The sequence below is a fragment of the Cavia porcellus genome, unplaced genomic scaffold (assembly GCF_034190915.1).
Source record: "Cavia porcellus strain 051 isolate PalLab524CR breed Dunkin Hartley unplaced genomic scaffold, mCavPor4.1 scaffold_25, whole genome shotgun sequence".
Lineage (NCBI taxonomy): Eukaryota > Metazoa > Chordata > Mammalia > Rodentia > Caviidae > Cavia > Cavia porcellus.
The window spans coordinates 46192266-46207550 of NW_026947508.1; the positions used below are offsets into that span (position 1 = coordinate 46192266).

A 15285-nucleotide genomic window follows, 5' to 3' on the forward strand; every position below is an offset into this window, starting at 1 on the left:
CCCATAGTGCTAACATTTCCATGAAACCTGAATACTGAGGCGTTAGTGTAGAAAAAAGCAACTCATTCATTAACATCTTTTGTCTGAAAAGAAAAACAACATGCATGCCATATGTTTGTTCGCCACCACTGACCTAGCTCCTCCTACTAATGAATTTCATTACTGGCCAATGAATTTCTCATCCCAGAGAGCTTTCCCTTTCTCTTCCCTACCGCATATCCACCACTTGGAACATATCCTATAAGGCTCTTTACACAATTGCTTTATTCAGATTCCAACCAAGAAAATGGGAACTATTCTTATTATTTAAACCAGAGCAAATAGGCTAAATAGGTAATGACAGATTTGAGAAGCCAAACAGAATAGTCAGAAAACACAGAGATCTTTAACAGCAAAAAAAAAAAAATATTACAAGAAGCAAAGGAAACTGGAATCAAGGGAACAGGAGTCATAGAATAAGAGCCAGCCAAATAGGGAGTACCCCAGCTTTTCTTTCTTCCCTGTCTCCAGTCACCTGCTTCCCCTGGGGTGAACCCAGCCAGAAGCCACAGTCACAGGGGAAACCCAGTCCACAAAGTATGAGCTTCCCCAAGGCGAGATAGAGCAAAAGGACTCAGAATGATGACACACAGGCTGGCACAGCTGTCCACCCTGCTTCTCTGCCTTCATTCTCACACTACTGTCCCCTTCATTGTTTAGTCTCTGACATGGCCTTCTTTCAATCTCTTGAATGTTTCAAGCTCTAACCCACATTATTCAGGTGATTCTCCTCTCACTCCTGCTTCTTGCCAAACTTTTCTCATTCTTTAGTTCTCAGCTTGAGTGTTATTTTCTCAGAATAGGCTGGCTTTCCAGACTAAAATTAGGTTTCCCTTTTTCACTTTATTCATAGTACACATGGTGGACTTATGGTACTTTTTTTTTTTTTTGGTCTTTTTCCTTTTTATTGGTACCGGGGATCGAACTCACGACTGCCTGCTTGTAAGGCAGGCGCTTAGGCCGCTGAGCTAAACCTCCAGCCCCGACTTATAGTACTTTTACCTGCCCACAATCTCTTCCTTTTAGGAACTAGCACTTTAAGCAGTTATGGTGGAACTCTGTAGTATAATACTTGCCTCCTCCGGTCATGGGGATGAACATGTGACTCATGGGTGACCAACCATAGTCTTCCCACATGTTTATTATTCTGTAAATCAAGCAGAGGCAACCTTCTGGACCCTGAGAAACTGTGAGAGAGTAGGAACAGCAAGGCACAAGATGACCAACTTCCCAACTTACTAAGCCCATACGATTTGCTAATTTCTAGGTCAGGCCACCTTGGAGAACAAGGGTAGGGAGGGTAGGGAGAAAGAAGTATAGGGGACACACATATGCACACACACCTTACACACATACGTAACACAAATATGCGCAATATAATTCGTATTTGTGTATCATAGTTTACTCTAACTACAAGTCCAAACAGTGATATTTGAGAGATTATCAGAGAATATAATTTAAAACTCTCTGTTCCTCAATAGTTAAAATACTTATGGTATTTTAAGAATATCATAGTATTTTAGGAAGACTAGTTAAAATCCAAACAATTCCTCTATTTTTCTAGAGGAAGATTTCAAAGTTTCTGTAAGTATGGAATACTTTCTCTAGGGCAATTTTACATTAATCTGAGAATATAATAAAATAAAGTGGGCTGAGAATCAAGAGCCACCCCCATCGCCCCCGGTAAGCAACTAGCTGGTTCGGAGGACAGGCTGAGTCGATAGCAACTAAGATACAAAAAGAACTAAATGTTTATATTGTTTGACTGATTTTGCAGGCCTAAGGCCAGTAGTCTGTGCAAGTTAGGAGGATAACAGTATGCAATATAGCAACTACGGGGGATTTCCTTATGTCTTGCTTTTGAAATCCAATATTGTTTTCAGTTTTGTTCTGATTTATTGTTTTGTTTTATTTAATGTTCTGTTTGGATTGGTTTCATTCTGTTTTGATTTATTTGATTTTGCTATGTCTGATAGTATGGACAACTATTGTGAGGATAACAGGATATATTATAGTAGCCACTATTGATTTCCTATTATCCTGTTTTGAAGTTCTGTACCACTGTCACTGTTTGTTTTGATTGGATTTATTCAGTTTTATTTTGTTAGGTTTTATTCTCTTTAAAATAAAATAAAGACTTAAGCAAAGTTTAAGTTCTTCTACAAGGTCACTGAGACATGTCTGAGTAACCTGGGCCCCACAGAGATCAGGGATCATGATGCTTCAACTTTGGACAAGCCACAGTATCACTGAGCTAATACTTGAGCCACATGGTTTTATGCCTTTACACTCTACTTATGTTATGAACTATGTTTTGGTGAGAATTATCAGCTTGGATTAAGAAAAGTGGTAAGAAATAGCCTATATGATATTAGTTGCTTTAGTTCTTAGGAGGATATTTGATATTAAATATAGGGTCACAGTCAGCATAAAAAATTCTACTCCATAGTTGTCAATTACCTCTGTAGAATAATAGGCATCTTATTTTAAGGGCCCATTGAACCATGTAACAGATTACTTTTTCCTCTTTGAAATGGTTGTTAGGCAGCTCAAAGGCCATATTTTGGCCCAACTCTTGCAAAGTCCCAAGAACCTATGATATATATACTTATCTCAGCTGGTTTTCTATTATTTTCTTTCCACTTTTGTTTCTCTTGCTAAAATTCTCTGCTCCTTTCCCTCTATTCCCCTCTTCTCACTACATTATATTTTTAGTAAGCTACCTCAAACCCTTGTGGAAGGAATTGCTAAAAAGTTTGTAAATTTACTTATGTATTCAATATAACAAAATATATACATACCATAAATGATGAATTACTTAAAATTTATAAGGACAAATCCATATGGACATCACACAAATACAAAATATACAGAGAGCACATAGGTACCTGAGTCATAATACTCTACAGTTACAAATACACACACACACACACTTGTCCCCTTTATGTGTCCCATCTCTATGCACACATGCATACGTACACACACGCTGTTCTGCACGTACCGAGCTGTTCTGCCAGGAGCCGGCCCTTCTCAGTGGGAACAACCCTTTCTTCCTCCATGTCACACTTATTTCCCACCAGGATAACCTGTGCATTGTCCCAGGAGTAGGTCTTGATTTGAGTAGCCCTAAAAAACAGACAGAAATGTGTTCACCACATTGCTATGAACTGAAGGTCTTCATTCCTGCCCTCTCACATGTAGAATCCTAAACCTCAATGTGATGGTCTTTGAAGGTGGAGCCTTTGGGAGATTTTTATATCATGAAGGTAGAGCCCTGGTAAATGGGACTAGCATCCTTAAAAGAAGAGAAAGACCAGTTCTCTCTCTCTCCTTTATTTAATGACACAAGAACGTGGCTGTCCCCTGACAATGGATCTGCAGGTGCCTTGATCTCAAACTTTCCACCATCCAGAACTATCAGGTTTGTCATTTAAGTCACCCAGTTTATGGTATTCTTGTTATAACAGCTCAAACTAACACATATAGTCTCCTACTTCAGAAAGAGAACTTCAAGCATTGAAGCAGCAGCTTCCCTTCCATAAGGCTAGCAACACCCAATTTATTTGCAGTTAATTCAGCAAACGACACACATGTACATCTGCACCTGCCAGCTGTCACAGACACCCAAACCTGAACCATTGTTGTGAACCTACCCGCCCCTCTTTGCAGTCCTCTAATATCCTCATTGTACAGGCAGCTCTTTGTAAAATGTGTATCTGATGACTTTGTGTCCTTTCTAAAAAACTTCTTCTGGCTCCCAACTAGCTAGGGGATCAAATCTAGATTTTTCCATTCAAGATCATTCATAACCTGGATTTCCAGCCTCACTGGCTTTCGTCCTGCTTCACAGTCTTTCTCACTCACTCTCTGTATGTTGTTCTGTGCCTGTGTCTGTGCTATTTGCCTGTACTGGGAATACTTCCCCCAGAACTAGCTCATCCTCCAAGACTGTGTGGATCCAACAATGCCTTGCAAGGAGTTTTCTCAAGCTTCCCTACACTCACCTGGCCTCTACCCACTCCTCTGTGGTTTATACGCTTTTGTGGAGGCCTTAGAAACCAGAAGACAGGCCAGGGATTTAGCTCACCGACATAAGCGCCTGCCTTTCAAGCACGCGGTTGTAAGTTTGATCCCCAACACCAAAAAGAAAAAAGGAAAAAAAGAAACCAGAAGATCAGCATATATTTCCTTCACAGAGAATAACTGTGAGATTTGTGTGTGTGTATGTGTGTGGTTGCACCCACAGCCTTTGAACTGAGCTATATCCCCAGCTGTTTATTTTTTAGGTTAAGACAATCTCGCTAAGTCACTAAATTTCCCACACTGGATTCAATCTTATGATCCTGTTACCTCAGATCCTATACCTGGATGATTATAAGACTTTTAAAAACATACTCCTTAAATATATATAAGCTTTTGAAAATGAACAGATGGTACTATATGATTAGAAACAAAATTTTGCCAGAAGGAATAAAATAAGACCTTAAAATTGTAGAAACATTTTGGGGGAATGGCCTAACTGTCCCCAACTACCCTATTTGATGAAGTGACCACTTCTCCTTTTGGTCTCCTGCATATGTACCATGGCACCTCTTTAAACTTGGTGAACCGTATCTGTCTCTCTATGAGGGCAGGTTTACACCTGCATCCAGCACAGAGCACACAGCAAAGAAAGTGTAAGTGAATATTTGGTGAATCAATAGGCCAGTGAATGGTTAATCCTAAAGCACATCTTAAATTAGACCCTACTCTGACATTGGCTATCAGAATCTAACTGAACTGTGCCTATATCTCCTAGACCTATTTTGACCCTGATCCTAAAGCTGATCTCATTGTTGACATTCCTGATCCTAAAGCTGATCTCATTGTCATCTATGGTGACATGCCATCCCCTTAAATGATGAAATTCACAATCACCGAAGGTACTGACCCCACAAAAACTAGGCCCATTCTGGGGCCAAGGATTTTGAGTGGTATGCAGGAATCAGGATGAAACCATTGCCCAGAGGCAAAACTCAAAGGCCAGGGCTCAAGTCATCAGACTCAAGGCCAGTACTGGGTGCCAACTGTGTATCACTCCATGTTACTCTTCCTTACATATTTCCCCTCCTCCCACCCCATTCTCTCTCAGCTCCCAGATTAGCAAGGAGCTCAGGTTATTCTGGGATAAACTGTCAGTAGGTGTAAAAGACATTGTGGTTTCTAAGCAAAATGAACAGAAACTGATCAAAGAAAGGAAAGGGGTCAAGGCTACCAGGGAATAAGCAGTGTGGAGACATTTAAAGAAAGAACTAATCATTCCATGGTAGGTATGTGGCAAGAAGGTGTGGGATTGAGAGGAAGCAGGGGAAGGAGGGGAGAAAAATTATGACTTGGAGAGAGTAAAAGGAAGGGGAAGAGGAAAAAAACAAGAGCAGAAAAAAGGGAAGAATTTCTTTAAAAGGAAAGAGGAGAAGGAAGAAAAGGATGGCTGAGAGGGAGAAAAAGGGAACACAGGCTCCTGCTGATGCCATGGCTCCTTGGCTTGTTGGTCAGAACTAGGGAGTCTGGCGGGCAGTCTGTGAGATCACTCTCAGCTCAAGGGTCCAAGTGGCCAGCAATGCTTCCCGCGGCCATGCCAACTGCTTTATGGGAGGAGGGAGTCCCCAAAGGGTAGTTGCTAGGGTTTAGTTGTGGTCTGACCTCAGAGGGCTCATGTGTTGAAAGCTTCATTCCCAGCGTGATGGCAGTAAGAGTTGGTGGGGCTTTTAAGAGCTGAAGCTTGGTAGGAACTAATTATTCCATTGAGGGTGTTACGCTTTGAAGGAATTAATGTAATTCTCAAGGGACCCTAGTTAGTTCTAGTGACTTAAGGTTGTTATAAAAGAGCAATTATTGGCCCATCCCCATCTCTCCCTGGCTTCCAGTCTGGCCATGTGCCCTTTCTCTCTGCTACATGCTCCTTCCATGATGCTATCTGCCATGTGCTGTGATCAGGGGTGTCTTTGCCAGAGCATTACTATACTGTTTGGACGTTTAGCCTCCAAAGTTAAATAAATCTCATTTCCTCTATAAAAAACTTAAGTGTGTGTTTTGCTATAATAACATAATATTGATCAAGAGAATAGTTATAGACAAAATGAAACAGGAGAGGCTTTGTGCCGGTCAGCACTGCAGCTAGGTCCCTGGCTCACTCAGTTCCTCTGACTTTGAAATGTCCTGCCTTCTGCCATCTTCCTCTGACTGGGGGCAGTGCGCACTGGCCCCCCCCTCTCACATGTTCTCCTCTCTCCTCCTTCTCCTTGCACTTACTGTCCCATGAAGGAAGGTGCAAGTTGTTCAGAAGTTAAACCTCTAAGCACTATACTGATTTCTATTGCATATTGAAACCTTTCTATTCTTTTTCTTTTCTGTGTTGGGGAGTTAGCCCAGGCAGTACTGACATACATCCCAAGCTTTTAATTTTTTTTATTCTAAGACAAAGTCTGACTAAGTTGTCCATGCTGACCTGCAATCTTCCATCCTTAGCTCAAACTGAATTTACAAATTTAGACCAATGTGCTCTTGGGCCTCATACCCAGCCCAGGGTCAGGAGAGTGCTATTTAGATTCTCTCTCACTGTAGCCAGACTAGTCTTAAAATATAAATCTGAAATATTGATTTTTAATTCAAATGGCATCACGATAGGATAAAATAAAAACTTATCCCCAACACAAAAATTGTCATGATCTTCCCTTCTTACCCTCTCACCTGCCTTCTTGTCTTTGCATATTTGTGTACTTTTTCTGGAAATTTTTGCCCTCTGAGTAATTCTTGTTCATTTTACAAAAAAAGACATGTGTGTCATCAACTCCAAGACACCCTTCCTGGCTCTGTAAACTGGGTTCCTGCAGCCCTCATGCCTCTCTTCCTCAATGTACCTGATGCATGATATTTTCATTGCCTGCTCACTGGCCTGGCTTTTCCTCTCACCTGAGAACTCCTTGAAAGCAGGAGCCATGTTTCCCTAACACACAGGATAGGGCCTATCACATGTCAGGGTTTCATGAACAGTTTGCTGAATGAATTAATGAGTGAATGGATCTTGTACCAGTCCTGGACAGCATTGAAGGACTCCTCGTTGGTGATGTCATACATCAGAATAAAGCCCATGGCCCCACGGTAATAGGCTGTGGTGATGGTCCTGTACCGCTCCTGCCCAGCTGTGTCCTAGGTAGGAAAAGCAATAAGTCAGTTTCCTGGAAAGTCTGCTTTGGTTCCTAAGAAGTCTCCAAGCCAAATAACTAATGATCCAAAGTATATTTCAATAGCACCTATTGTGGAAATGTACTGTGCCTGTGACTATAACAAAATTATTTTTAAAACCTCCCAGAAATTAGTGAGAAAACAATCAAAATCCTAACATAAAAATGGGCAGGAGATATGAATGATTCACAGAAGAAATATAAGAGGGTAATTAGTATACTTAAAAGCTTTATTTTAAATAATTCTTAGTACAAATGAGTATGCAGTGAGATGTACAATGGAAACTGGTTTGACTTCTTGGAAATCATTCTTGGAGTCTCAAGGACATTAAAAATGTTCATATTCTTGGACCCAAAGATATTACTTCTAAAAATTTTTCCTACAAAAGTAGCAAATAAGAGAAATAGTTATGCAAAGTGTTTTCTGGGCTGGGGGTATAACTCAGCAACACAAGCACTTGCCTAGAAAATATAAGGTCCTGAGTTTGATTTCCAGCACAAAAAAAGTGATTCCTTATAGTTTTATTTAGACAGTGAAAAAGTATTATCAACTTATATACTCAACAATAGGAAAGGGGCTGGGGATTTAGCTCAGTGGCATATGTACCTGCCTTGCAAGCAGGCGGCCGTGAGTTCGATACCCAGTACTGATAAAAATGAAAAAGACAAAAAAAAAGAAAAGAAAAAACAAAACAAAAACAATAGGAAAATGGTTAAAAACATAAGAATTTCATGTAAATTAATGTATGGATCAATATTAAATGATATGGGACAATGCTTGTGTGTTATATAGTATTGGTAATATAAATATATATACCAAGAATAAAACTGTAAACAAAACTACCTCTAAAGACTAATAAAGATTATCTGAATAAGAGACAAGAATTACTGGAATTTTTGTTTTTTCCACATAATTTTACTTTTTCTACAATGAGTATATATCATTCTTATGTAAAGAAAAATAAACATTTTTTTTTGTCTCCAAATGTCTAAGGCAATTCTTGATCTTGAGCATCTCATAGTCTACCTGAAAAGACAAACACATAAGCAAGCAAAGATAAAACCCACAGCTAAATGTTACAGGAGAACACTGGGATGCTTCCACTGTCCATACCCAAGGAGCTAGCCAATCTCTTCTTGTCACCAAGGTTTTAGAACGTGTAATGCTTGAGAGTGTATAAAGCATTTCCTCTCATATGATCTTATTTAAATTTTATAAAATCTAAAATAAAGTCAAATAAAAAAAGACTCAGTGGCAGAGTGCTTACCTCCCATATATGTGCAAGGTCTTGGGTTTGATCCCCAAGACAACAAACAATAAAATAAAATTAATAAAATATCTGTAAAGTAGATGTCATTCATATCTATATTTTAAAATTAAGAATGCAAAACATGCAGAGAGGGTAACTGACTTTCTCAAGGTTACAAAAATGGTGACAAAGGTGAAGCCTTGAATCCAGATCTTCTGATTCCAAGCTCAACGCACATACCACAATACCTTAACCAGTGAAAGACTGATATCCACAAGCATTGATTGAATACCACTTATAACAACAATGAAAATAAATGAGAGCAACAATAATTACAGAATGCTATTATTTGTACAAAAACTACCAGTTACCCAGAAACGCAAGAAAAATTCTGTGGAGTATATGGTATTACTCTCATTTGACAGGTGAGGAAACTGCGGTTCAGAGCAATTATCTAGTAAGTACCAAAACTGAGATTCAATGATGTCTGACTCCTTTACCTATGATAATACACTGCCTTAGCCATGAATCATACTTCGTGTGATGTAAGAGTGGAATAAGCACCACCTCTGCTCCCAGGAAGCCTCAGAATAGTTATGGAGATGACTAAGACACATCAATGAACTGGTGATTACCAGTGTACCAGAACCAGAAAAACAGTACAGAGAAAATGTGCTTCCCAAGCTCAGATAAGAGAGAAACACGGTGGTTTGGGAAGTTATGGAAGATGTCAAAGTAGATGTAGTGTAACCATTAGGACAGTCTGGGCACTTCAACAACAAGTAATCCCAAAATACCAGTAGCTTGAACAAAAGGTTTTATTTTTCATTACTGATACCTACCCTTTAAGTATTGGCTGGGTGTTCTGCTTTATATCTTATTTATTCTAGAATAAAGACAGACAGAGCAACTGCCAGAGAGAAAGATAGTGCATGAGTCACGTGCTGGCTCTTTAAACCTCTGCTTTTCCCATTTCACTGGCCAAAGCAAGTCAAATATCCACACCCAACGTTTGAAGGGTAAAAATTACAATCCAATAATATGCTCAGGAAGATAACTGGAAAGATGAGAGCGATAATAATTACAGAATGCTATTATTTGTACAAAAACTACCAGTTACCCTGTGGAGTATACGGTATTATTCTCATTTGACAGGTGAGGAAACTGAGGTGCAGAGCGATTATCTAGTAAGTACCAAAACTGGGAGTACAGGTGGAGTCTGAATGGAGTCCAGGAGCATCACCTGCAGATTTGCTTATTTGACAATACAAGGAAAACGGATACCTTTCTAAATAAGAGTTTTCCAAGAAGAGACATAAAGGAAATGTATTTTGACAGTAGGAAGAATTTTTGTTGCTGGGTAATGCAAAAGAATTTTAAGAATGGTGATAAATCTGTAGGCAACAAAGTTATAAGGAGCTTTAAATGCTGTGCTCCAGGGTGGGATTTTACCACTTAGGGCAGTGGCCACGAACCTAGAGCAGATGTGCTGCACTGGGTTGTTTGTATCATTGAAAGCTCTAAAAGGTTTGCAGTCACTGACTTAGGGTCAAACATTGTAAGGCAGGGGGTTAACGTAATTAGAATCACCTTAGTAGTGGTGTACAGAACGTGGAAGGAGAACAAAAAGGAATCAGGACGGCTGGATAGAAGATCTTTGCAATGGTTCAAGTAAGACCCAATAAGGACTTGAATTAGAGTGATAGCAATAAAGATGGAGTAGGATCACATTCAAGTGAAATTATAAGGTATGATGGCATATTACATGCATAGCTGAACAATGAAGGATAACAGTTATGTTTCTGTCAAGGCTCAGTTTCTTCATGACCTTAGCAATTCAGCTCTGGCCCAGACCTGCAAAACCTAGTAAAATAAAAGCGGCATATAACACTATCCACCCTTCCTGAAGAGCACAGGAATTATCACCTCCTATTCATTAAACAAATGTTTAATCTTTGTGTTTCTTATGTTTCATCTCAATCAGCTAACCAGAATATTCCTCTGACCACCTGTGTAGCACTGTAGCACTTTTACCTAGGAGTTCTAGCAAATACAGTACAATGTTCTTCAGTTCATGGATTAATGGATGAAAGGAAGGATGGGTGGAGATGTACAAATGGATGGACGAGTGAACACCTAACACTGGAAATCTTAGGAATTACTGACAGAAGTATTTCTTGCATACTATATTGACACAAAAGCTCTGCAGTTTTGTACACCTAAGAAACTGCAGTAGCGAGGCTGGAGATTTAGCTCAGCGGCATAAGCACCTGCCTTGCAAGCAGGCGGTTGTGAGTTCAATCCCCAGTACCGGTAAAAAGAAAAAAGGAAAAAAAAAAAAAAAAAAAGAAACTGCAGTAGCATTTGATCCACTTCTGTCACACTCTTGCCTCTGCTCCCTAAGCTTCTCAGGAAGACTCCAATGGTTCTGCAGACGGTACCTACACCCCATCTTGTAGGATTTACAAGTAAGTCACTTTCCAGTTCTAGAGGTCAAGGCCTGTCTGAGCTCCTGGACTGCCACCAGTCTCAGTTCTTCTCAGTCTAACTTAATCTTATTACTCTAAGAGTGTTTAGAGCCTTGTTTGCCTGGAGCCTGGCTCTGTGCTCTAGCCCTTTGACAGGAGAGCCTTAAAGCCCAATTAATTGGAAACCCTGATGCATAATCACAAATGAGCTCAGACACAGAATCAGTTTCATCTCTGTGGTCCCAATGGCTGGTATAAGGCTGTGCGATGTAGAGGTTTATATATATATATATATATATATATTTTTTTTTTTTTTTTTTTTTTTTTTTTTAAGACAAGATCTCTCCATGTAGTTCAGGCAGGCTTTGAACTCACTATGTAGCCCAGGCTGGCCTTAAACTTGTGATAGTCCTCCTGCCTCAGCCTCCTGAGTGCTGGGATTACAGGCATGTGCCACCACACCAGGCAAAAAAAGATTTGAAGATTTTATTTTAAGATTAAAAGTTGGAGTTAGGTTTCTGGATGTGAATTTGCCCTTACTGTGTGACTATAGTAGGCACCCTCTAAAATACCTTCTAATAACTGTTGTCTCCTAGCAGTCATCTCTTGTACAATCCCTTCCTTAGGCAATTTATCTTAGTTTATTCATCTATAAAATGGGAATAATAAAAACATCTACCTCACAGTGTTCTAATAAGGATTTTTAAAATTGTAAAAAAATACTCAGCAGTTCTGGTATGAAGTAAGCAGTTCTGGTACGAAGTGACAGAGGCATCAGTTATAGTTGTGCACTTCCCCAAGCCAGCTTCCCAATGCAGTGAACAAGTCTCACACTGTGTGTCACTTCCCTCTCCATTCAAACTTGTCCACAGCTGCCTCCAGCCAGAATCTCAATCTGTTTCCCTTAAAGAGTAGCAACATGGCCTGATAGAAAGGGAATGGATGAGCTTAAAAATGAAAAATGACTCCCAGGTCCGCCATTAATCAGCCTTCTGACTTTGCACAGGTTGGTTATTTTATCTCTTGAAGCTCAGCTCCTTACACATGGAATAAAATTCTATTTTGTAGGTTTTTCTTAATAAAACATTTTTAAATGTATGGCTCATGACAAGTAATCAAATATGAAACTTATTAATTTTTAAAATTAACTTTAAAATTTTTTGTTGTTTTTTTGTTTGAGACCAGATCTCAGTATGTACTACAAGCTGGCCTTGAACTCACTATGTACCCCAGGCCTCAAACTTGTGGTGATCCTCCTGCCTCTTGAGTGTTGGAGTTACAGACATGCACCACCAGCCCTGGAAAATTTTTCAATTTTTATTAGTCCATGTTTTCAGTACCTAATGATTACATCCAGTGTGGGGAGTTGGTACATGTTTCTTAATTCTATTTTCACTCCTGTCCCCTTCTCTCTTTCTCCATCCCTTGGTCCCCTTCCTTTTGCAAAAATCCATCTTCCTGTTTCCTATTATTTATCCTTTAGTTTGCCTTTTAAATTACTTATATTTTGGGTTTCTCATATAAGAAAAACCACACAATATTTAAGCTTGTGTGTCTGATTTATTTCACTTAACATTAGTCTCAAATAACTCAAATTTATCCTTCTGTATTGCACAGTAGGACTCCACTGTGTATAAATACTATAAAATTTTCTTTATCCATTTATCTGTTAGTGGACATATTGACTATTTCCAAATTTAGCTATTATGAGTTGTGCTGCTATAAACATGAGTACACATGTATCAGTATATTATGATGTCTTTAACTCCTTCAGCAATATACCTAGAAAAGGAATAGCTAGGTTGAATGAAATTTCTATTTCTATTTTTTGAAGGTTCCCCATACTGATTTCCATAATGGCTGTACTAACTTACACTCCCACCCACAATGTAGAAGTGTATCCCTCCCCCCCCCAGCCTCACCAGCATTTGTTATTATTTGAATTCTTAATGATAACCATTCTTTCTAGAGTTAGATGGAATCTCAGTGTTGTTTTCATTTGCACGTCCTTCATGGCCAGAGATGTTCAACATTTTGTCATGTAGTTATTGGTTACTTATCCATCTTCAGAGAAGTGTCTATTCATTTCAATTGCCCATATTTTTGATTGAGTCTTCTATCTCTCGGTAATTTTTAAAACATTGCAAAGCCTTCGGTTCCTCATCTGTAAAGTGGTAACCATAATACTAACTGTGTGAGGTTGTAAGAACACTGGGCACAGGACTGGTGCTCAGTAACTCTTAGTAACTCCTGTTGTTATTACTGTTGATATTGTCATTGTTACATTAGAAAAGCAAAGTTGAAAATAAGCCAGCTCTCATCATTCAGTGCTTGAGAACGTAGCCTAGAAAATCATTCCTGAATGTCCCTCATTTTTAGGAATTTTCTTTATTTTGGGGGTACTTGAATTGAATTTAACATCTTCACAATGAGCTACATCCACACCTCTTTTTATTTTTTAAGATAGTCTTGCTGAGTCACTAGGCTATGGACAAACTTGTGATCCTCCTGCCTCAGCCTCTGCACTGACAGGAGTGTACCCAGCATGCCCAGCTTATTTTTAAGCATCATGTTGACAAACACTGACTCCTCTTCCTAAGGTAGTAGTCAGAAATAGAAGCAAACAGGAGATGAGGAGGAGGAACAATAAAGAGCAGTGATTCACTGAGTATCTGCAGAAGGAAGGAGACCATGGCATGGAACAATCAAGTCACTTCTCAGCAGCAGACATTCATTGCTGTTCCTATGGTCACAGCATTATGACAGAGATGGACTCTGGAGTGAACAAGACACTTACGGTCCTCGCCTCCAGCAGCCCTGTCAGTGGCTAATAGGCACACAGGCAAGTGGACAGGAAATCATTAACCAAGCACCTAGTGTGCAGGGCACTTCAATAACGCTTGTCTGTAGGATGTCATCTATCATCTGCAGCAACAAAATAAATCTCCGAGTTGAGCACTGTGATATACCAAACATATACTAAGCTCTTTCCTTAGGTTATTAATTTTCAGAACAAAATCTCTACTGAAGTAATGGAGTAGTGTTATTTCAATTAAAAGATGAGGAAAATTAAATAATGTTTAAGATCTTTGAACCAGAACATGACAGAGTTTGAATCAGACCTAGATCTGATTCCAAAGCCTATGTACTTTCCAAGACACTTTTTGCCCATTATTTCTTTTAATTGTTATGTTAGCATGAAGCAGGTCAATTCTGAGTCCCCATTTTATATATGAGTTAAATGAGGGTCATAAAATTTAAGTAAAATACTATAGAAACTATAAATCAATTATAAAAACTCAGACTTCAAATTCCATCTTTTGATCAAAACCTACAGAATTTTCAACAGCCTACAGTCCACACAGCCGACAGTATTTTGGGATTGTTTTGATTTTTTTGAGACAGTATCTCACTATTTTTGCTCAGTCTGCTCTTGACCTCATGGGCTGAAGCAATTCTCTTGCCTCTGCCCCTTGTGTAGCTGGGAATTATACTGTGTGTCACTATACCTTGTATATTCTTCAAACTATATATTCTTTTTAACTTTATATTTTTTATTAGTACATATTTGTCGAACACTGATCACATTCATCATAGGGAATTTGTACCTGTACGTAATATACCTTAATTTTTCTTTTTTCCTCATTCCCTACCCCTTTTTTCATACTGTCTGCACCTCCCCATTTGCAAAAGCTTTGTTTCCACTTTTTCCTGTTTTTTTCCACTTTTCCCTTACTTCCCTTCCCCCTGCCCCCTCCTTTGTTCCTCTTCCCTGTTGAACGTATTCTTATTACTTCCCAAAATCTGTCCTCCACTACCTTTTTGTTTACCCTTCGGGTTTGTCATGTAAGAGAAACAATGCAATGTTTAAATTTGTGTGTCTTATTTATCTCGTTTAAGATTATGGTCTTGGGCTGGGGATTTAGCTCAGCAGTGTAAGTGCCTGACTGACATGCAAGGTCATGAGTTTGATCCCTTGTACCCAAAAAAAAATTATGGTCTTGAGGTGTATCCATTCTCCTAAGAAATGACTCAAGTTTATCTTTCTTTATGGCAGAGTAGTACTCCACTGTATATAAATACATTTTCTTTATTCTTTCATCTGTTGAGAGCTGTATGGGCTGTTTCAAAGATTTAGCTATTATAAATTATAGTGTTACACATATGAGTGTGCATATATCACTGTGGTATGATGCTTTTAACTCTTTGCTATATACCTAGGAGGGTAATAGTTGGGTCAAATGGAACCTCTAGTTTTAGCTGAGAAATGTCTATACTGATTTCTACAGTGGTTGTACCAGTCTA

The 15285-nt window shown here is 39.1% G+C and overlaps 1 protein-coding gene across 2 annotated transcripts in view; it reads right to left on the reverse strand.

Annotated features, from left to right (window-relative positions):
- The window catches only part of Rab3b (RAB3B, member RAS oncogene family), an 88020-nt gene that overhangs the window by 6733 nt on the left and 66002 nt on the right, over nucleotides 1–15285 (reverse strand). For both annotated transcript variants that reach the window (XM_063235193.1, XM_003463066.5), the window contains exons 3-4: nucleotides 7109–7227; nucleotides 3041–3165 (exon numbers count right to left, since the gene is read on the reverse strand). In XM_063235193.1, coding sequence (XP_063091263.1) covers nucleotides 3041–3165; nucleotides 7109–7227 — 244 coding nt within the window. The remainder of the gene's footprint in view (nucleotides 1–3040; nucleotides 3166–7108; nucleotides 7228–15285) is intronic.